The sequence below is a fragment of the Chiloscyllium plagiosum genome, unplaced genomic scaffold (genome assembly GCF_037043375.1).
Source record: "Chiloscyllium plagiosum isolate Xiang-an unplaced genomic scaffold, Cpla_swu_hap1 HiC_scaffold_50, whole genome shotgun sequence".
NCBI lineage: Eukaryota > Metazoa > Chordata > Chondrichthyes > Orectolobiformes > Hemiscylliidae > Chiloscyllium > Chiloscyllium plagiosum.
The window spans coordinates 49,726,982-49,750,663 of record NW_028270188.1 but is presented as its reverse complement, the minus strand read 5'-3'; the positions used below and the strand labels follow the sequence as shown (position 1 = coordinate 49,750,663).

The window sequence follows — 23,682 nt, the reverse complement described above, 5'->3', positions numbered from 1 at the left end:
GTCGGTGTGGACTTGTTGGGCTGAAGGGCCTGTTTCCGCACTGTAAGTAATCTAATCTAATCTCATCTAATCAGAAGGGTTCATGAGGGATGATGGGCCAAGTGCTGGCAAATGGGACTAGATTAATTTTGGAAATCTGGTCAGCATGGATAGGCTGGAATAAAGGGTCTGTTTCCACGCTGTACAGCTCTATGACTTTAAAGAACAAAGCTTTTCACTGTAACCTGGGTACGTGACAATCGTAAATCAAATTAAATCCTCCCACCCCACCCAAATGGATTGATCTAACAAATCAGCATCCTCCTCTCATGCAGGACATAAATGACTGTTTTGCCCTTAAAGTGGTATTCTTGCAAAGTGTCCTGATGAGAACAAGATTAAAGACTTCTGCAAGAAGTGCCTTATTTCAGCAGGTTCTGTGCAACCACAATTTCTCATTTAACAATGGGACCAGGAATAAAGCAGATTTAAGGGGTGGCTCACCATTACCATTTTAAGGATAGGGTGAAGGGTGGGTGATAGATACAAGCAAAGTCCTGCCAACTGAGAATTTTATTTTTCAAAGTTCTGTTTCTTGTGACTGTTGTTCGGACCACAACCTTGGAAAAGCATCAGTTGCTTGTAGAGGATAAAATATTTAAGTTCTCAGGGAAAAAAAAAGCAGTTAACTTACCATTCTCAGTCTCTGCATCCCGGTTTTTGGAAATTTGACATTTGGCAATCAGAATCCCAAAGTCCAGTCGCAAAGAGAGGCAGGAACAGAAGCAGTTTGTTAGACTTGAAAAGACAGTTTACAAATGTGAAGAATTTTCATATAAAGATCTTCCTCTCTGTTCAGATATTTCTAGCAAAAGGAAATGGACAAAATCTGATTTTATTTACATATAACCACCCCCCTCCACTTAATTCCCTTCAAGTCTCATAAACCTGCACCTCATCTGGCATCTCTCCAACTGTTGGCAAACTCAGTAAAGACGGACAATTCTGCAGGACTTGGAGGGGTGAAGTGCTGATGGTGTGGATGAATTGCTAAGGACTAGCACCATTCTGATGGCACAAATGGCCTTTCTTTGGCTGCTCCCTTCCCTTTGACATTGCTGCTGCTCCTGGAACATGCCTGACGAGGTGGGAGGCAGACAGCTACATTTGCAAAGGTCAGTTACCAGCCACTACCAGCAAATCAGCAGAAAAATTGGATAATCTTTAGGAAAAACATCCAAAAAGTTCATACTCCCTTGTTACCCCGAATATAAACACACATCATTTACCCAAGAATGTACAAAAATAAATTTTATTTCAGTATGAGAACAGAGCTACCTTAATCTAACATCAACCCATGTACCATGTTCAGTTTGATTTTAGTTACAAGTAAACATTTATAGTTGTATAAAGAATGCAGTGTTGACTGCTACAGAGGACATGCAGGTTTAGTAAAAGGCTCCAGACCTCTCAGTAACTCCTTATTAATATTAAACTTCCTCCCTCTTCAAAATTCCAACCAGTAATGGGATTTCTTTATCAAAGTGACAATTACAAACTTTGAACATTACGCCAAACAGTGTTTAGTTTTTCCTTTGGAACGATGAAAAACTGTAAGGTTAATGACATCCTTTTCTCAATTTACTCGTTCACAATTCCAAATGGTAAACAGTTTTGCAGCCCATGTAAATTACAGTACTGTCAGAGCGGTCATTAACATGGATGTGTCTTCAATTGCGACATCATAAACAAAAATAGACAATACAAATAAAAAAAAGACTAACAATCTCAAAGATTGTCCTACAAAACCCAAATTTCATGACACACAAGAAATGCACAGGTGTTTTTTTTTTAAAGATTCAATTATTACTACGACTTTGCTACACAGTCAGAAATTACACAACACCAGGTTATAGTCCTACAGGATTATTTGAAATCACAAGCTTTCGGAGCGTTGCTCCATCATCAGGTGTCGTATGACTTCTGCCTTTGTCCACCCCAGTCCAACACTGTGTCCTGACATAGTCACAGGGAATGCAGGTCAGGCAGCCTCTGCGTGGCACGATTAACGTCTCACAATGTAGGAGGTTGACTCAATGTTAACTCTGACTCCGAGCCACTTCCAGTATCCACTACCCTCCTGCTTTCTGACTAGATATGTGGGCTTTTGTTTTCCTGAAAAGTAATCACAGAAGCCCCTACATTCCTTGTTAAATGGTAATGGCTAGGGTGATAGCAACTTGACAGTGCAGCTGAGAATCATTAAACACTGTTGGTGCTCCTATACATTATAAACTTCAAATTAAGATTTTTAAAATAACCTGCTATGTCACAACTCCAGAACAGGTGGGATTTGAAGTAGGATCTCCGTGAGAGACACTCCAAACCTTAGATCACCCTAATACATAAGACCCTTAAAATGTATGGCAATAAATGAGTTAGTGGAACCATTACCTGAATTGGGGTAGCTTTCTGACCTTCAATATTAATGCATTAACAACACCTAATTTATATTGCTGGCAATGTAAATCATTCCACAGACCAGATGCAATTCACATTTCTTTGTTCTGGTAGAGATAACATTGATTTTCCCTGAATGAACAAAGAGCCCTCAAACAGTAGGCACCTTGCCACCAGCTGTATTGCTCAGTTCTGTTGACCATGAGTCAGACTGGTGTGCACTGATGTTGAGAGAGAGGCCAGTTAAACCTGCTGTGGGCTATCCATGCCTTAGAATGGTGCCAGAGAAAGACAGAATGGAGAGCAGACAAGAAATAAGAAGAGCAGCGACACATTAGAAAGAACAAAAATGAAAGGTATGGTAGGGGTGGGAAGGAGAGCGCATTTCCTTAACAGAGGAGCATCATGGGTTTAGCTCACTGTCAGTGTTTAATTCCCAAATTGGGATTAAAGATGGAGTATTTTCACACAAGAAACATAAACAATGGTGTCTCACTAACCTACTTGTAACTCCATACTATCGTTCATAGGCACTTTTTCTATTGAATGTAATGCCCAGCAGGAGTGAGGATGACAATATAATCCTTACGTACTTCTGAAAAGAAAGGATATGGGTAGAACATCATTTTTCTATCCTTGACTGCTGTCCCTCTGTTCACTAATAACAGCATTGTTTTGAACAGCAGTCAGCATTAACAGCTCCTGTTCTGAAATACTTTGTAAAGAAGGGGCATTTCTTCCAACTACTGTCTTTTAAGTAGATCTTTCAGAAATAATAGATAGGAAGTGTTCTCCAATCTATTCACAGCATACCTCCCAGAGGAAATCTCAGCCCTGACGTCGAATTTACTACTATTTTCTCCCAGAACGAAGCTTTAAATGCAATCATTTTTTTCAATTCAATGTAAAGCAACACTGAAAAACAAAATTCTTAAATCTTCCAGTTTTCTTTGCCACACCTGGTGATGAGTTGGCCTGAACAGATAATGAGTTTCTCAATGGGAGGAGATAGGTAAGGACATTTTCAACTTGTGATTTTTCTCCTAACACTGTCTGGCAACTAAAGGTTTCTCTCCTGTCTCCAAAACAATCCATTTTCATGTTACACAACTATTGGATTGAAACTCCTGATCAGCAGACTTGACAGTTTGTACTTTCCACACAACTAACTAAAATATTTCAATTGGCACATTTCAATTTCCAACCTGATGGGATCTCCAATGAATCGTCTACAAATACCAAGCTACCTCACATACATACAATCTCATTAATATTTACAACGTGTTAAACAATACTTTAGAGCGCTTCCTCCCAAAATCATGCACAATCCTGCAAATAGGTGAAGTATATCTCCAGATTTTGGTGGAACTCAACACTACACATCAGGGAGTTCACATCGTGGCTAATGCCACCATGTCGCTCATATTTTCACCCTGGTAGGAAAGAACAGGGATTCAAAATGCTAATTGTGATTGAGAAACACGACGAGCTATACTGGGAATCCATGATGCGATACTGCACACCAATTGACGCTCCCAGGTAAGAATGAGCAGTTACAAAACAAAGATGAGACACTACTGATCAATGCACCTGAGGTAACAGCGTTGGCCACTAAACCTTACTCACAAAATATGAAGACCCTCAATCATTACCAACTCCACAGATGGAGAAGTTAACAAATTTCCCACCACATCATGGGGCTGCTCTCCAATTAGAGAGAGATGAGGAGTGGTGGTTTACCCAGAGAGTCACCATGCCTCAGGTGAGTTTGAGGATAGTCCTTCATGGTAACCCCAGTCAATGTGGGATGTCCCACTATGTAGAGTAGATGCGTGTGATAGCACTGATGCAGAGAAAAAGGCCAGTGATCCAAACTTGGAATTTACCTCCTGGTGAAGAAAGAGAGTAAAGAAAGTGTGACCCAAATCTCCATTTATTTCTGGTGAGCAAGAATGTCATTGGCTGGTGGGTTTGCAAACAGGGTTCCGTGCTTTATACTGAAAGAAGATAATTCCACAGAAGGGAACATAGCACAAACCAAAGCATAGAAAAGCACAGATATCAGCAGTGTGCTTTAAAATCTTTTATTCAAACTGAGCAAACGTCAGGTACAAACACTCTACCATGACTTTCCTATAAGTGTTTGAAATTTCACATGAACTGCTACAAGAGTTGGGCAGTCTGTGAGGTTTTAGAATCATTGTAATGGTTGCTTTCAGTCAGAATTAAATAAGATCTTAATGGATATCAAAAAAAAGGGACAAAGCCATGGATAAGCAAAGTGCTCACCAAGGTTCAGTGTCATGGTTTTACACACTTGTTAAAAGTGTCACAGTTGACAACGTTTCTCACAGACAGATCTGACTTTAAGGGAGCCTCAATCAACTGTCCAGAAACTGCAGGCTTTCAGAACACCTGGACATTGGTCATTGTCCCACTAGAAATCCTGCCGTCTCTTCAGAGTTGGACCACTGCACCAAACAGTGAAATGGAGGATGCATTATAGAAAATAAATGGGTTAGGCATTTTACACTTTTTCAATTATGTTCTCGAAAGATTCAACATTAATGTCTGTATGCGATTAAGAAGAATCTTATTTTTTTTAAAAAAAAGTTCACCAAAAGGCAAATGGATTTTGAGAAGGTAATCAAACACAGCTGCAACCATGTCTATGGGCTTCATTCTGAACTCACCCTGCCTTAAAAGATGAACAGTTTTGCCAAGAAAACATGCAAACTAGCCCTATTGTCTCATACATCTGCTCTAACAGAAAGATGGTCATCAATGGACAAGGTATTTCTCCAGCAATTCTTGATCCAAAATAGAGTGGAAATTTGGTAAGGTAATAAACCACTTTTGTGAGCCATTGTTGACAGATCTTGCTGCCCCTATCTATTTGTCTGACAGAAGTACATAAAACAAACTGGGAGGTGAAGAGATCACTGCGTTTCTATTATCTAAACAGCTTTGTTACAAAGATGGACTGTGAGAGTGGACATTGTGGACTGTAAGTCCTAATAGAACATAATGTTAAGAAATCAGAGCAGTAGGCAATTCACCTGCTGCACCATTTGATATGATCATGGCTGACCTCATCCCAGCCTCAAGGGCATTTTCCTACTTTCTCTGCACCACCCTTCACCCCGTTGCTCATTAAATTTCTGTCTAACTCCTCCTTAAATTCAAAGCAACAATATATACCACATTCTGAGGTAGCGAATTCCACAGATGTATGGCTCTTTAAGAAAAGCAATTTCACATCTGTCTTAACAGAGAAGTTCCGGAGTCACTCTCACTTAAATCACTGGGTTCTGAAAAATCTTTCATGGAACACTACTTGCAGTAAACGCAAGTCTAAAACTCTGGTTACTTAAACTGGTTAAAAAAAGCCAGCTTCTGAGATAATTTTATAAAATCTGGCATTGGGTGGGGGAGAAACAAAAGAGAAAAATAAGTTTAAAACTTTACAGTTTGCCATTCTATAATGCAGAAAATCCCTTTTTAATGGTAGACTCAATGCAGCAATTCACTGCTAATTCAAAGCAGTTTTGAGGTGAGGACTTACCTTCAACAGGGCAAGTTTGACTGATGGCCATAGACTGATACAACAGCAAGAAAAATGAAAACAGATTTGGCTGTTCTTATCCTTGTCAGGAATGGAATGTCTGAATTAAGGTACAAGTCCAACTTTGTACACCCATGCATAAGTTTCTATTTGTCATTTCATTGTTGGTCCAAAATATAATTCACTTTATAATTTATGATTCCCCTTTAGTACTAGTAGTAGGAATTATCAATCAATCTTCAGTTGTTTGGAAACAATTTGCCAATATTTTCTTTAAAAGCCAAGGCAGCGTGCCAATAGACACATACAGGGTGGAACATACAAGCAAAGATTGTTTCAATATTGGTATATCCCCTCAAGCAGCAACAAAAAAAAACTTATTGCTGGGTTTTTTGAGGGATCAAAGGAACAAATCTACCAAACAGGTCAAGTTTTCAACATGATTCGTCATCACCACAATGTGGGAATAAGTACAATTGTTTTTTCCTCTCATCGATAACCCTTCAAGACCTTAATTGAATTCTTGAGTCTTGAACACGAACCCAAAGGACACCTTTGATTGTTAGGTTTCAGCTTTTTATTTGGGGGGGGGGGGGGGGTTCAAACCCTAATGTAGCTGCACTTTTTTCTTTTATAGAATTTTCCATGCTAGCACTGCTGTCAAGTTAAGTTTAGCTTCATTTAATTTTTGTAAGCTGTCACCATTTCTGTTGTTTCAATGAACTTATGAGCATGGCTTTGAAGGCAGGTTTTGACCAAAGTGTTCAGAGTATACACCCTCATCAATCTGAAGTGAAGAAGCTTCATAAAGAGGGGCTATTTCTCAGTGTGTACATTCTATAGCGCCTGGTACTGGGTCAGTTTTGTAGAGATAAACACTTGCCTGGAGAAGATACCAATGGGGTCCCGATTTTTAAAATTTAAAGCAAAGAGGAAGGTTAACATGGAGAATATGAATTAGGAATAATTCATGCTCAGTTTCCATTCTTCATGGATCCTGGCTGTTACTTCAATTCTGAATGACCATTCTCCTTCTAGGATCTTCTCCAACAGCTGGTCGATTTGGAATCTGAACAAGATAGCCATAAAGAAAATGGGACGCATCTACTCAAAGAGATGACAGAATATTTGTGCATGGTTCTTAAAAAAACACAAGAGGCCACAAGAAATGTTACTGATGACATGGCCATGAAATCTACAGCCACAGCTCCAGCAAACTGCTTTCAGAAACCTATCATATGGCGCTTAGAGTCTCAAGTCATGGCTTCCCCTATTATTCTTTTATTAAACGGAAGTCTTCTTTCAGCTGTACAATGTTGCCAAGCCTCTTCTGATCAATCCATGGATTACTTTTCTCAACGGCTCCTTTCACAACTTGGCCCTTTGCAACAAAGTAGTGAATTCAAAATTCCAGCTTTCTAGACTTTAAAAGACGTCGGTGGGTATCCACAGCCAAAATGCTTTTTAATCTTCCTTCGCCGTAGCTCCGAGTCTGGGGAACAGATGTACCCAAAATGGGTGAAATACCAAGATGCTTCATCCAAGCTATCTGAAGTGACCAAAGCTTCAGAAGTAGTGCACTCCTCCAATATGGATGGAATCATTAACATATATTCTCAGAATACAGATAACAGATCTTTTATAAGATCGTATAGGTAGGAAACAGGCAATGTGTGAGGTATTACACCTCTACACACCCACTTGCATTTACAAGTTTGATAGGAAGATCAAACAAGGTGATCAATGAAACTGGATCAAACTAGTTTCTTGGAACAATACGTCTTCACGATGAGCCAAGGAAGTACTGATGGTTTGAAGGCGCTCCAAATGACAGCCTCCGAGATATGAAGGGTTCCTACTAAATTCAGAGGAGCTAACTCAGAAACAAACATGAGAGAAGTGGCTGTACCAAATATGTACGCGAAGGCTTCATTCTCAGGTGGAGGTGAAAAACTTCAAAAAGAACACACCTGACATTTGAACCGAACCTTTGCAAACCTCTCGGGGCTTTCCCATTGACGTTGATCCCAAAGCCAGGCTTGGTAGAATTGAATGCCCAGATGCACAAAACGTTTTATAAAATGGAGATTTTGCAACAGTGGACTGCCCAGCAATTCCCAGGTTTTGCTGGCTGTTTCTTGTTCACGTCTTGCGGGAATTTTGACCCAAAATTAGAAAGTTAAACTTCAGTGCGGGGAGAAAGGTTTTGTGTTGAGCTGCCAAATATGGGCAGGTGATGGTGAAAGAAGCTGGCAACTTTCAGAAACCTCTATCAACAAGTTAATGGATAACTACAGAAGACCTTTAGAGGGGTTTTTTTTGGGGGGGGGGGGCAGGGGCAAAGGCAAAGAAAGTGCTCCTTAGCAGTAAGTTATTCAAGAATGCCATTACAAGGAGAACCCCATCCCTTTGTCAGCAGAAACTGACGTCACATTTCAGAGAAAATAATAGCGTATTTTTTTTAATTTGCTCATCAAATTCTCTATATTAAATCAAAAGGTATTGAAAAGAAATGGTAACTCGAACCATCCTCAATTTTGGTTCTGGCACTGGCTCCTTGGGAAAAGACATTAGATTCAAGCAATCTCAAGTTTCTTCTGCTGTTTTGTAAGAAAGCCAACTGCAGAAGGCAAACGGACAAAGCTTCCTTCCATGCAACTGTTTTAGTGTCCAAAGTTTAGGGTGGCATGCTGTGCAGTTGATGAAGTGGCCAGAACGTCTGTAGCAGCATGAAAACATCCAGTAAAACAGTTCCATGGGCAACACTTCATGCATGTATACCGAAGAGGTAGGACCTCTAGAGACGTGCACTAGTTACACATATTGTCAATCTGGTAATGACACCACCCACCCCCAACCATTAGGGGCTATTTTCAGCGTGTTAATATAAAATCAGTGCAGGCTTATAATGCAGGAAGCCCTTTGACAGTCTCATTGCTGGGGGCGATTACACCACACTGCACTTTCCAGGGAAGAGGCTAAAGTATAGGTTCAGCTATTTCCCATTCCCACCCCACCCCACCGCAGGACACTATTGCTCGTTCAAGGACTTGAATTTCCACAAACAAGATATGTCACCAGTGACATGACTATGCTGGTTCAAATCTACGGCCACAGCTCCAGCAAATCGCTTTTCAAGTTGTTGCATGCCCTAGTGTTTTTTTAAAATTTGAAGTGTTCTTTCAGCTGTAGCACACTGCCAAGCCTCTGGCAGTTGAATAGCGATGTCAGTTAAACACACATTTTACATAGGCCAATCGTGGGTGACCAGTACTGTCCAAATGGGGATGTTAGAGCATTATGCATAACCCTCAGCAGACAGTATGCTGTACTGTCACTTGGAGGAGCAGCTGCAGGGATTCTAGTCAAGAAATCACCCAGTTGCCCAGTAAGAGCTGATGTGTCTGAATTCAAGGTAACTCTTGGATTAGGAACACAGTATGCCATTTTAAGATGTGCCAGATTACCTCAGTTTTAATAGTGTATCTGTACATTAGGTGGGGAATGTGGGGGGAAAAAAAATCTACGTTGAGCCAAATGCACACAATAGCAAATTTATACAGATCTTCAGAAAACAGATTTCACCAGCCCCTTCCCACTTGAGTAATGTGCAAGGTTCACTGCTTGCGGCAAAATGCTGAATCCTTATTCATCTCAAAAAAAAAATTAGACTTTTTTTTATTAAAGTAATTACAGGTCATTTCCAAAAGCATTTCAGTTGTCTCTCTAAAAGCAGGCAAAACTTTCACTCAGTTTGACTGTTTCTAACACAGATAGTGAAGACATCGTAATCTAAATGCGTTAACTAGATGACATATTTACAGAGGTACGGTTTCATCTGAAAAACCACTGGATCTATAAAGTTATACCCTTCCCCTGCAGCCAAGTTACATTCACATGTAATAACAGCGTTATGGAGAAGAGATGTGACAGATCAGTTCAGTTGTACAACTTAGCTCCAGTAGCCTTAACTTGAAAGGAATCTTCACAGCTTAAACTTGACACTGCATCCAAATTTTACATCTATAGTGTAGTTAATAAAAATTGCTAAATGCTTACAAACTCTTCAGAAAAATAAATGGAGAACTTGATCTTCACTTTTTAATTCAGGAAACAAAAAAAGTTTTTTTTTTTCCGTTGTTGCTACATACAACATTGTACATTTCATCTGAGTGTAAAGATAGAACGTGTTTGTTTGTTTGTGTGTGTGTGTCGATTTTTTCTTCCCCCCCCAAAAAAACTCAGTTACTAATACAGCCATTCAAAGTGCTCAGCATCAGCACGAACTAGACTGTATGGGACTAAGTCCGGTTACACTGGATCCACCTCAATTTTCATTTTAATTCTTCAAACGTCACCTTCAATAAAGCAAAGACGAGTTCTGAAACAGACTGGACACGAGTTTTTACAAAGCTGTTCCAGTCACTGCTTGATGTTGGCTCTCTACATCTGCATCCCCAACACCACCCAACCCCCCCCCGCACCCACCCATCTCTCCCCCACGTCTCTTTATAAGTCATATAAAGAGGAACAAATGTTATTCAGCCAGGTACTTCACCAGGCCAAGCATGTTACATTTAACAAAACAGTGACTGGGACAGAACAAGCCACAGAAAAAGGCTACCAGCAGCACGTTAGGCAGTTTTAGCAGCCGATCAGCAAGCATGGGGTAGGAAAATTCAAAATACTTTTGAACAAGCTGCAGAGAATTAGGTTTTACTCTGCCTATCGCATCGCTGACTGATCGGTCTACTATAAAGAGCTTGTAAAATGACAGAGGAAGGTTTATTCCAAAGATTCACCATTTTTCTTTTGTAGATAAATGCATTTGTTTCTTTGTTAACTGCACTGCCATTAGAAACACTACACATCTTAACAGCTTAAAACTGTGCCCGTTGCACAGTCCACAGGCTCCAGTCCTGCCCGTTAAGGTTTTTAAAAAAAAAAAAATCTTCTTGTTTCCGATTGTTTGGAGTCTCGGGAGGTTCTCAGCCAGATTATTAGATGGAGCATCTTCCACCATTCCCACATCTGGGATGGACAACCAGGGGCAGTGTGCTTCAGATTCCAACACCAGCATTGGTTGCCCTCTCCTTGGCACCTTATCAGCAGCACTGGCATTGCCAAGGGGAAGACGCTCCATCCTAGTGGCTGACGGTGCTGCTCTGGAGAAAAAGACAGGTTAGTGGGAGAAACAGGGGCATGCTATACATTTCAAAACAAGGAGGGGGGATTTTGGGGGGGGGGGGGGGGGGTTAAAAAGGAGAAACGCCCACCCTCAATGCACTGCACAATCCACACACAGGCTGATGTGAACCCTCTGCCAAGGAGCTGAATTGACACACACTTGTTATTTACGGGGGTGCGGAGGTGGGGGGGGGGGGAGAGGAGAAAGCCCGAGCAGTTGGCACAGAATCCTCTCCAGTGAGTAGGAAATGGATTGTACAGTTAACACCCACCCCGCCCAATCAACACTTTCCTCTTGAAAAGTGTCTGGTGCAGGAAACACACAACCCTCTACAAAATAGTGTTCATCGCGTTGACTCAGAAACAATGCGGTGTCAGCTTTGAAAATTCTAGCCCTGAAATTTGACTATGGGTGGAGGGGAGGGGTGTGTTTCACTTGCAAATGCTTTCAATGACAACAGAAACATTTGCAATTAACCACATTTTTCCCTCCACAAACTAGTACACGTAGTAAAACTGTAACTTTTTTTTTAAAAAAAAACAAACACAAAATAGCAAAGGTTTCGGACAGAGGCTACAGTATCTTAAGACGGTATTCTTGATGAACTTTGCAGCAATACAAAAGTTTTACTTTATGTAAAAGTAAATGGTTCTCTAGCTCCATGTAGGATTCCTACACATCATGGAAGTTTCCAAGCTCCTCTGATGAAAACTTGCTGTGCAGTAGTTTGTAATGATACTGTACGGAAACATTTAACCTTACATACACCTCTGACCTAGCACAGCAGGTCAGCTTCGGGAAGGACAGAGTGGGAGAACAGGAAGTGAGTCAGGAGGGCAAACAGACAAGGACACCAAAAGACAAGTCAATGACTGACAATGCGCCACGCCAAACCCTTGCCACTACAGCCACAACAGCTGCTCGGAGAGCAAGGGTTAGAGATGAGTTTTCACGTAGTCTCCAACACAGAAACATTCCCGCTCGTCTGCAACATCTTGCTTTCTCAGTACCGAGGAGGCATGTAGGGTCGTTTCGGAGCCGTGGAGAAAGGGGGGCTCCCGAATGGCAAACCGGGCCGCTTTCCACTTTGAAAAGATTCTCGAGGCCTGAAAGAGCCCCTGAAGTCTCTCTGGAAGAATCTACCAGGGTTACTGTACTCTCGCTGGGGTGTAAAGGATTGGCTATAGTAATCCCTTGGCGACCTCTGCACTGGAGGCCTGCCGGTTAAGCCAAGGAAGTCTCTTGGAGGGCACGGTAGTAAGCCTAGGAGTTCTCTTGGGGGCCCGGCTAGTGGGCCAAGGAGGTCTCTAGGAGATCCAGGCAATGGACCAAGAACGTCCTGAGGAGGGGGGACTGGGGGTGGGACAAGTGGATCCCTGGGAGGGGGGCCGGGAGGCGGGACCAGGTGATCTTGCGGGAGAGTGCCTGGCGGCGGACCCAGAACATCCCGCGGAGGGGGGCCAGGGGGAGGACCTGGTGGGGGGATTGGAGGGGGCCCAGGAGGTGGGACCAAGTGATCCCGTGGAGGGGGCCCAGGTGGTGGCACCGGGGGGCCGGGTGGGGGTCCAAGGTGGTCCAGGGGCGGGGGGCCAAGATGATCCCGTGGAGGGGGGCCAGGAGGTAAGCCAGGACCAAAGTGATCAGGGGGAGGAGCAGACGGCGGCCCGATGTGGTCAACAGAAGTGCCTGGGGCTGGCCCAGCGTGGTCCCGCGGAGGCCCGATCTTCTCATGGGTAGTACCAGGTGGTGGCCCACCGTGATCCTGAGGGGGACCCGAGAAGGAAGCGTGCTCTCTCAGGGAACCCGACGAGACAGCCCCGTGCTCCTGGGTGGGGCCAGGAGGCCCGAGGTGGTCATGGGAGACAGGAGGAGGAGGAGGAGGAGGACCCGGGGGCAGACTCAGGTGATCCCGCGGGGGCACTGGAGGCAGCCCGATATCTCGCAAGGGCACAGGAGGGGGCGGGGGTCCGATGTGATCTTGCGGGGTGCACGGGGCAAGTACGTGATCTGGCGGCGGACCAGGGGGGTGCCCGACGTGGTCACGGTTCGGAACGGGGGGAGGCCCGATCCGATCGTGCAGCGAGCCGGGCGGCAGTCCCATTTGCTGGGTCTGCCTCTCAAAGGGGGAGCTAAAGCTGTTGGACCTAAAGCTGCTTGAAGTATCAGGGAACTGGAGTCGGTGCTCTTCAAACTGGCTTCTAAAACTGGGAGGAATACCTTGAGTCATCTCAGAAACGTCAAGAGAGGATGACTCATCTTCAAAGTCTGAAATGTTTTCGCTCTGTTCAAACCAACTGCTCCTAGAGCCCCCTCTCCCATGACTCAGATTACCTCTGCCTGACCCTCGGCTAGAGTCCAGAGTCTGAATAGGCTCTCCAAACATCAGCCTCCCTGCTGACGGGGTACTGGAACCTAGTGTTTCAATGGGGGCTCCTTTCTCCTCTATGCTTTTGGATAATTCAGACGTGGATATGTGAGTCTCTATACAATGCTGCTCGTCCTCCCCAGTCTCTGCAATCCCAGTCTGTCCAAAGATTGACAGGCTCCCTTTTTCGCTCACGCCTCCTGTCGGAGCTGGACTAATGGGGCTCTCTAAAGGCTTCTCATCAGTAGGCCTGCGGGAGGCATTTTTGAGCATGTTTTTAAACTCTATGGTGGAAGTGGCAGAGACAGGGGAGCCTAGCGACACAGCTTTCTCAATGCTTGTGACCGGCATGCGGCTATAAGAACCGGCACTTTGTGTGGAAGACGACTGGCGGGAAGTGAGCGAGTCGGAGAACACTTTCGGAAGTGATCCCGCGCGAGACATATCTGAGAAAGAGGGCTGCAAGATGATGTTGTTAGACTCTGAGGGGAAGAACGGATTGTTCCGGCTGGGTGAAGACAGGCTCTCGTGCTCAACCCCCTGATCATCATCTCCGTACCCCCCCCTGCTATTTGACCTGCTGCCATAAGCCTCCTGCTTCTTAAGAATGGACTTCATAGGCTTGGAGAACACAGACTTGAGGCGACTGTAACTGGTGGAAACAGACTGGTATTCATTGGGACTCTGATCAGATTTATTTGACTTGAGAATGGATTTCGGGAGCTGCTTCGCCAAGCTGGAGACTGAAGGAGGTGGACCTGCGTAATCAAAATCAGTGCAGGATTCACCCGAGTAAAACTGTTCAGGAGGGGAATCCCTGTGGGGAGACGACTGCTCCCACATTTCGGAGGGCTTGAAAGAAGGAGGGAACGGGCTCCTGCCACGGCCGTACGAAGAGCTGCTTTGGTAAGAAGGCACAGTGTTGGAAATCTCTGAGTAAGCGGAATCTCTGTTTTGCGGGAGGGAAAGTGGGGGGGAGATAGTGCTGCTGGTTGAAGAGGAGGGCGGGCTGATTAACTTCGACAGCAAGGACATTGGATCAATCGGGCCCGGGGTGGCTGGCTTGTCCATTATTTCATCTTGGGTGGGGGTCCCACCTCGCTCGTCTCGGACGGGCGTGCCGTCCTGGTTGTCCAGCATGGCGCTGCCAGGGTTACGACTCGTGTCTGACGGCGGCAGTAGACTCTTCGAATCACCAGAGCCCAGGTTGCTCAGCAGCGGGATATTGAGATCCAAAGCCTTAAAGCCTGGGTTGACCTTCAAGAAGTTGTGAATCTTCATCTCCAAACTCGACGGCGAGGGCGGCTCGGCCTCGGTTTCCTCTGCCACCGCCTCCGCCGATGACTTCTGGCTGGTCAAGCCTCCCCTTGATCCAGAAGTGGTACTGCGGAGAGAGCTGTCAAGCACTGTAGTGTTGGCGGGGGCCTTCAGGTTTGCACTGGACAGAGCGGGGCTGTGGTTTACAGGGGCTGAGTTCACAGATGAGCCAGAGGAAACTTCAGACGCAGGCGAATTTGGAGAGCAGCCGATAAGCCCCTGGATCATAGACTGAGTACTGGCATTAATAATGGGAACACCTTTATCTATCGGACTGGTGACATTGGTCACTGCCGGGGTAGAAATATTTGAACTTGCACTGCTGGATGGAACAGAAGTGTTTCCTGTCACACTCTGAAGCAATGACGAGAGACCTAGTATCAGGAGAAAGGGGAGAAAGAAAAAGGATATTTCAGTACATTACTTTGTACAACCATAGACTAACTTCAAACTTTTCATCCAACACAATTGGTTATAAAGTTCTGGTTAAAAAACATATACTTTGACTGTCCTTTGTTAATTACGGTACTCCCCTTAACATGCGCTTACACTATACCTTCACTTCAGTAAAAGCACTCTGCTGTTCTCCATAAGAGATGGGAGGACTAGATTCTAATGAGAAGTTGAGTAGGCAGTTGAAAGCTTTGAGAGGTCCTGAAGGTGGGAAGGAGGTGGTCAGAAGATTTTAGAAACCTTGATAAACTGTGCAGTTGGTTGAAAGCTTTACGCACAGTGGAGTCAAAAGAACAAGGAGTGCATTAACACACCGGGTTTTAATAAGGCAGAGGTGCTTCACAGGAGCAGATTTAACCAAAAAAAAAGCAAACAAAACCATCAAAGGGTGCCTGAAGGACTCAAAATGTTAACTGTTGCTCACAGATGCTGCCAGGCCTGTTGTATTTCTCCAGCAATTTCTGTTTGTTTCAGATCTCGTGGTTCTTTGTTTTATTTAAGTCAAAGTGGATTGTACATCTTGGTGAAAAGAGGTAGGTTTTAAGGAGTGCCTTAGATCAGGAGAGAGAGAGAGAGAGATGTTGCAGGCAGAGGAATTTTAGGACGAAATTCCACAGCTGGAGAGCCAGGCTAGCTGACAGTTGGACAAGGGGAGTCCGGAGATGCAGAGGAGTGCAGAGCTCTTTGAGGTGGTTTGGGGGGGGGGGCTGTACACTTGGTAGAGGTAGCTAAGACAGGGAATGGCAGAGTCATGCAGCAATTTCACTACAGGAATGTAAAATTGGAGGCACTGCTGGCGTGGAAGTCATTCTACATCAGCAAGGGTGACAGACCAACGCAACGTGACGCAAGTCACAGAAAAGCTCAGGCTCACAGAAGGTGGGGAGAACATCGGGGTTGTCAGAAGCCCGTAAGGTAACAGAAAGCATGACACAGGAGATTTTACACCTGAGCAAGTGCAAAGCTTTCACGGGGTTTGAAGGCGAGTGCAGGCGTGCAAATGTGCTGCAGGCTCCAACTAGCAACTCTAAATGCTGAAGGAGCTCACTCGCACCAAGGGAGCCGATATTCTGCTTATTGTTAGCTGGGTTTGAGGAGGAGGACTCTTAGGCAACATTGCACGGATAGTTAACAACAGGCAGCATCCACTGGCTGGAAGGACAACTAAAGCAGGTCCAAACAGCATGGACCTACACTCAGACATGCTAACCTCGACACTTTTGACAAGAAAACCAAGCTGAAAGCCACATTTCGACAGAGGAGTTTGAAGGTCACAATGCTGAAAACTCAATTCCGCAATTTCTCTTTCATTAAATTGAGAAGTGCTAAGGCCCATAGCTCAGGGGCCCCCCTGCACTTCGAAAGAATTAGACTGCAGCAAAATAATGAAGTTAACCACCAAGGTGACAACAAAGATGATGCTAAAAACCTGTGGACTGTTGATAAGCGTTAGGAATTAAGATTAAGGCCCCAGAAAAGCAGTTAAAAGTGCAAAAAGATGCAATGAGCAATTGAGCTGGAATTCCAAGCTTTGGAAAACTCATCTCCAGCTGGCCTGGATTCCAAGTGACTGATGTGAAAGACTCGGGTGCTGAGTACAGACCATCAGGTGGAGGAGGAGAATCAGGGTCTGCTCAGGTGGAATTTTGTACAGTTCCCTAGTTTACCTTGCAGAGCTGGAGCAGAGGGCCCCTGTGTCTTGCTGAGTGCTGACAGGATGCTCTCTGGAGTTAATTCAACTTTTGACAGGATGCTCGCCAGAGGATTGGGAGTGACTGGAGAAGGCTTCTGCGTGGGGGCCTTGAGGCCACTATTCAGTTGCCCGCCAGCAGGAGCCGCTGACGTTACCGCAAGCACAGGCGCTTGACCAACTGCTGGGCTGACTGGAGACAGAGGGGAGAGAAAAGTAAAATCTGACAAGGTCACCGATAGCCAAGCTGAGCAATCTGACGCAGCAGCAAAGAAATTCAAACACAACCTTTGCTTCTCTCCAATTTGAAAGACCCAAGAGTTGGAAATAAAACATCCAGTTTGTGTCATCTTGAATGAAGCATATAGGCTAATAGGCACGGACAGCACAGGAGATCAACTTGGCCCATCGTGTCTGTGCCGGACAATAAAGGCCAGTTCTAGACACTCAGCCCTGGAGGCTACAGCAATGCAAGTAAATATCTAAATATTGCTGAAATGTTACGAGTGTTTCTGATTCAACTACCCTTTCAATTCCAACTAGTAGCGAGTTCTAGATACCCACCACCCAAACCGTGAAATAAACTGCCCTCAACTTTCCTCCTAACTTTCTAACTCTTCTTAAACCATCTGGTGACTGAGCCCTCTACTAATGGGAAAAAGGGCCTCTCTGTCCACTATGCCCACCCCTCAGCATCTTATACACCTCTGTCCATTTCCCTCTCCACCCCCATTTCCCTGTCCACCCCTGCTGCTCCAGGGAATAAAATCCCAGCCTTTGCAATTTTTCCTCATAGCTTAGACCCTCCAGCCCAGTTGGCATTTTGGGTGAATCTCCTCTGCACTCCCTTTAGTACAGTTACATTATGCCAGAACTGCTCGCAATACCCCAAATGTGGCCTCAACAACACTTAACATAGCTCTAAAGCTGGGCCACGTATGGGTCTAAACCCTCAGGATTCCTAATATACAACTGCCCAGGATGTTTAAGCAGGGAGAAGCACACTCCTAGCTGCTAAGACACCGTTAGGGAGGGAAATCCAGGATTTTGACCCAGCAACAGCAAGGAGACAGCGATATGCTTCCAAGTCAGGGTGGTGTATGGGTACATGCATACACACAGAACAGAAGCCTTTGCCTGCAAACACTGTGATGTTTGCTCTACATTCAACATGAAGAATTAGCATGCTGATTATTCCACAATCTCCAGGGAGCGACTTGCTGCAAGACTTAGGCTACACCAACACAGACAACAGAAAGCAAAGACATGGGTGCTGAATTATACCCAATAAGAAAAAAAAGAGAAAACATCTCAAAAACAAGAACATGCGAGCAGCCACATTATTCAGCACTCTCTTGACGTGGCTCAACCCATCTCCAAAGCAGAGTAAAACTCCCTCTACTTTGCCCCAGTAACGTGACACTGATGCTACTTCAGGATAGAGCACAATGTGACAGTTTCCCCGATCAACTTGCACTCCCCCAGAGACTGAGGGTCAGTGCTAAATCAGAGTATCTGTTTCTCTTAGAGTGGCAAAAATCTTATTTCGTGGATTACATTTCACTTAATGCGCACAAATAACCAATGAATTTCTCCTCCCTGACTCCAGACAAAGTAAAAAGATCAAAACATTGTTGAAAGAACAGAATTTTGTCGATGCTCCCATCTTGCACTCATCAGGACATTTCACACAAGAACAGAATTCCAAAAACCAACATCTATACTCCAATAGAGGATACTGCTGATGGGCTGATTTCCTCCTTGAATTGGCATTCTTGCAAAATGTCCTGATGAGTACCAAGACAGGAAGCTTTGCCAAGTACTACTTACATTTGGTAGTGGCAAAGACTTGTGTTCATTTAGCATCATATCATAACTCTACAAAAAAGCCTCTCCAAACTGCTTCACATTCGAGAAGAGTTGCCAATTTTCACAAAACATGCCCCCCCCCCCCGCCTCCCCTCAAATAATTAAAATGGATCAACTGGTCGTGCATCTTAAATTGTGTAGCCAAGGTTGGATTATTCCAACTGGGAGACGCCGTGGGATCCTTGACAAGGCTGGTGATTCCCAGACGGGGCAGGGGGACATTTCACATCTCGCCCGAAGCGCGTTTTAACCACGGCAGTAGTCACTCGCGCCTGCACTGGTGAACCAGCTTGGAACACGCGGTCAAAGTACTGGAACTGTGCTGAAGGGCAACAAACATCGAGCACAGGCAAGCCGCTCAGTCAAGCTGTCAGGCATGAGCAGCCTTCTGTTCGGTTAAATTAGTCACTCCTACTTGAGTGGGATGATGATAAAAAGAACCCAACTAGCCCACCCAACCCTGGAAAAGAAAAATAACTTGTGGAGTGTTTTGTATGTGAATTGGCTACAGGCAATTTCCTGCATTGCTCACCTGTGTTCTTCATGACGGTGGTCAGGCTGCTGAGGATGGAGCTGATCTTGCCCAAATCGATGTTGGCCAGGTTTGGCAGGGCCAGGGGCGGCGTTACCGTGCTGCTCTTTGCCTGCGGGGTCTCTACCGGGGTCAACACCTTCTCTGGTTGGGGACTCGCGCTCACTGCCGCTGCTGTGCTTGGACTGGATTCCTCTTTTCTCTCCTCACTCTCTACTGCTAAAGAGCAACGATTGACGGGGAGGGTGGGGGAGAGGCGAAGAGAGGGGGAGAGAGAGATAGGGAAGAGGGAAAGAGAAACAAGTTAGAATTACGTTTTCCCCAATGGTGCACTTACCTACAATATTCCTCCCATCCCACTGAATTTCATGTTTCTCAAATGCCCAGACCGCTAAAAATTAAAATGTCATGTGACTGCACAAGTGGATCCAATTCCATTCCAGCCAATCAAAAATGTATCCAATTTCGACGAGAAGCAATGAATATGAACCCTCTCAAAGGTTGCCTTATTGGTCTCAGTGGGCACTGAAGCCAAAAGGAACACCCTAACTGACCCATCAGCTCAGATAGTGGAACAGCCCACATGCTCAGCGACATTGTCTGCATTCAGGAGACCTATAGCTTGACTCCAGACAGTGACAAAGCAAACATACAAGAACTTATGTATCCCACTGCTATTCCAGAGTGCCCATTTCACCCAAACCGCTCTTCCTGGGACGTACAGCTAACCAGTGATGATAAAGTTGGGCCTGTGTCATCTCCCACCATCAGGACGGTTTGGTGTCTCTGCCAAAGGAGACTCATTCAGGTCAAGGTATTCGAGGGCTGCATGAACTGGGGAAGAGAAACCCAGATCTAAAGACAAGACAGAGTAAGAAATAAGCCTGGCACAACAGAACTAATGCTACCAGTCAGAGTTGAGAGCAAAGGGAACGTTTTCATCTACAAAACAAAAGCTTAGATTTAAATGTTAAGGACTGAAAAAAATAATTTAAATGTAATAAAATAATCCTGAAAAATGACTAAAAATACTTGCGAACGGATCACAAAAGGGGAGGTAATGGGCCTAGTGGTCTTGCTGCTAGATTAGTAACTCAGGAAGGGCAGGTTAATGTGCTGGGATCGTGGGTTTGAATCCCACCAGTGAAACCTGAACGTAATAAAAACCTGGACTACAAAGCCAGGCTAATATAACCACCGTAGATTAGTGGTTTTACAACAATGTCCTTTATTGAAGGAAATCCTTACCTGGTCTGGTCTACATGTGACTCCAGACCCACAATGAGACTGAATTCTAACAGCCCACTGGCGATACATGCTGGCCAAGCCAGGGATACCAATACCCCATGAGTGAATTAAAGCAAAAAGCAGCGATGATGGCTAATAAAAGCAGGTGAAAATACTGACAAAGCACTGAGATTTATTTAGAGGGATATGGCACTTAATTGTAGTTCTCAAACTTGCACAGGACCCTGGTCAGACAGCCCTTTGATAAGTGTGCACAGTTCCAATTCCCACGCTTCAAGAGGGACACAGCAGCACTGGAGTAAGTGCAATGAAGATGGTTTACAAGGATGGCACCAGATTGAAGGTATTCAGGGTGGCACATTGGCAGGTCTGTCTCACAGCGCTAGGAACTCTGCTTCCATTCCAGCCTTGGATGAGTGTTTGCATATTCTCCAGCTTTCCCCCATGTGCTCCAGTTTCCTCCCACAGTCCAAAGGTGTGCAGGTTGGGTGGATTGGCCATGCTAAATTGCCCGTAGTGTTCAGGGATGTGCAGGCTAGGTGGACTAGCCATGGGAAGTGGTCTGTAGTGACTTGGAATGTGCCGGCTTGGTGGGGCTAGCCATAGGCAATATAGGGTTTATGGGGAGAGGGTGGGAGGGGCGGGGGCAGGGTCTGGGTGGGATGCTCTTCAGAGGTTGGTGCGGATTCGGTGGGCCTAACAACCTCTTTCCGCACTGATTCTACTGCATTAGCGGGAGAGAGCAAACTGGTCGGATTGTAATTACTCTTCAGAAAAAGGGAAAACCGCGACAATGCCTGAGAGAAATCTTTAAAATCCTGAATGAGACAGTGAGAGTAGGGAATAGATGAGGAGTGAGTCTTTTTACCTATGGAAATATAAAACGAGGGACTATATCACATCATTGCTCATAGATCTGACCTGATGGGGGTGAATGTTGGAAAAGTCTCATCGCCTGAGACAGTGGTTGGTATTGGAGTTCACCATCGCAGGTCACAGCCAAGGTAAAAAGCTCAGCTGCTGCTAAAAAGACACGAGACAGGAATAAGAAAGCAGAGAAAGATGTGGTTAGGAGTCAGGAGACTGGGGGTGGGGGGTGGCTGTGCAGTATGAATGCCAGCTCAGTCTGGTTGGGACCAACGATGCCTGGTGGTGTGAGGGGTGATTCTGTAATTCCCTGCATTCGGAAGCACGACCGGCCGCCCCTTTCTGAGCCTGGTACCTATGATATTTGCTGCTCCCGCTGCTTCGTCATCAGAGAGCTCCATGTCCTCCACATCGCAGTTATCACCCGAGGCGTCTGGCGTCAGCGGCCCGGGGCTCTCCTCCAGCTTCTTCAGCTCCGCCACGGGCTCGTCGAGCGGCCGCACGGGGGACTCGGAGCCAGTCGGCGATGGAGCGTCCATGCTGGGAGACGGAATAGGAGACTCGTCTGGATCTGGCAGCGTGGTCTTCAGCTGGTCCAGCTTCTTCTTCAGGTTGTTGACTCTGTTCGCAAACGTCTTGTACGCCTGTCAGAAAGCAGAACGAGGCAATGGTGAGAAGATCAAAACTGAAGATATGCAGAATTACAATCAGTCCATGCTGGTGGGGTGCAAGGTGAGGATGATGGGAACACTGTTGTGGTTGGGCACGAGAGGGAGCGGGCAAGGTGACAGCAGAGGTGCAGGAATTAGGACATAGTTGGCCATCCCTTGCCTATTCCAAAAGCTCCAGCGTCTCAGTCCTGAGTTTCAGTTTTCCTGGCATTTCAACTCTCTAGTTGCTCACCCACTGACCTCCCTGCCCATGACCTCCTGTAACGTCCCAACAAAGTTTAAAGCTTCAACTTTCGACAAGGCATCATACAACCTTCTGTGCTTATGTCAGCTCTCCTGAGTTTCATCCTAATCACTGGCCTGTTTGTGTGTGCTGTTTTCACTCTCACTCACCTGCTTCTGATCTGGAATATTAGCTGGGTCTCTCTCTCTCACACACACTCAGAGGCTGCCTGATCTGCCTGAGTACTTCCAGCATCTTCTGCTTCCATCTCAGATCTGCAGCATTTGGCTATCGAGTTAATAGTAGAAAACTCTGAAGTAAGGTAGTTACCTTTTGCACAAGAGATGCTAAGAGTTACAGAACAAACTATCAGGGGAAAAAGAACAATGGAAAAGGCGTGAAATGGCCCAAGGAGGAAATTAATTGGCTTGCAGGAGATACATTTGCTGAGAACCCTCTAGCAATGCAGTTACAAATGCAGTCTGCATCCCCACACAGAGAAGTCCCATCTGTAAGACACTTACATTAGCTACAATCTTCACCTCCTTGTACTGAGCCTCATAAAAGATCTCTGCATTTTCGAGTGCTTCAATCAGCGGTGGGGTCTTCTTCACCTCCCTCTCGAGCTCGGCACAGAAGTCTTCCAACTTGGAGCTGGATTCTTCAAAGTCTTTGGAAAAGCGTTTGCCTCCAGCACGATCTACACAGACAGAAAGAATGAGGGGCTCCTGTGACTGAACAAATTACCAGCAAATCGGGGCTGCTCTGAAGCAGGGAAAGCCCAGCGCGATTTAACCAAGAAAGCAGGTCCGGACAATCTATTATGAAGAGGAGATACAGGGTTACCAACTCTGAGTGGAAGGCTAGACTAAATGAATGAGTGCTTTCTCCTGCAAAGCTGGGTTATAAAATTTTATTGAAGGGTTCAAGACGATCCCAAAAACACACAAGGGACATTCAATGAGAGCAACAAATGACAAGTAACATACATATCTTAAAAAACGATATAGAGTAGCATTAAAACATTGCAAATGTCCATATTTGTTGTCCCTAAACTACAGACTGTGATGACTTTTGGTCACGTATACTATCAATACTCTTGCTTTTTTAAACAATTCAGACCAAGGGTGTGGGCATCATTGGCCAGGCCAGCATTTTATTGTTCGTCTCTAATTGACCATGGAAAAGATTAAAGTTGAAACTTTATTGCTGGAACAGCACAGCAGGTCAGGCAGCATCCAGGGAACAGGAGATT

At 45.1% G+C, this 23,682-nt stretch overlaps 1 protein-coding gene across 5 annotated transcripts in view; it reads right to left on the bottom strand.

Annotated features, from left to right (window-relative positions):
- Positions 1 to 1,275: 1,275 nt before the first annotated feature.
- The window catches only part of LOC122544760 (regulation of nuclear pre-mRNA domain-containing protein 2), an 87,183-nt gene continuing 64,776 nt past the window's right edge, over positions 1,276 to 23,682 (bottom strand). For 2 of the 5 annotated variants that reach the window (XM_087985020.1, XM_087985018.1), the window contains 5 exons: positions 22,952 to 23,127; positions 21,889 to 22,177; positions 19,419 to 19,637; positions 16,995 to 17,210; positions 1,276 to 15,248 (listed from right to left, as the gene is read on the bottom strand). In XM_087985020.1, coding sequence (XP_087841146.1) covers positions 12,196 to 15,248; positions 16,995 to 17,210; positions 19,419 to 19,637; positions 21,889 to 22,177; positions 22,952 to 23,127 — 3,953 coding nt within the window. In that variant the 3' untranslated portion in view covers positions 1,276 to 12,195. The remainder of the gene's footprint in view (positions 15,249 to 16,994; positions 17,211 to 19,418; positions 19,638 to 21,888; positions 22,178 to 22,951; positions 23,128 to 23,682) is intronic. The other 3 variants (XM_087985022.1, XM_087985021.1, XM_087985019.1) reach the window with 2 other exon arrangements.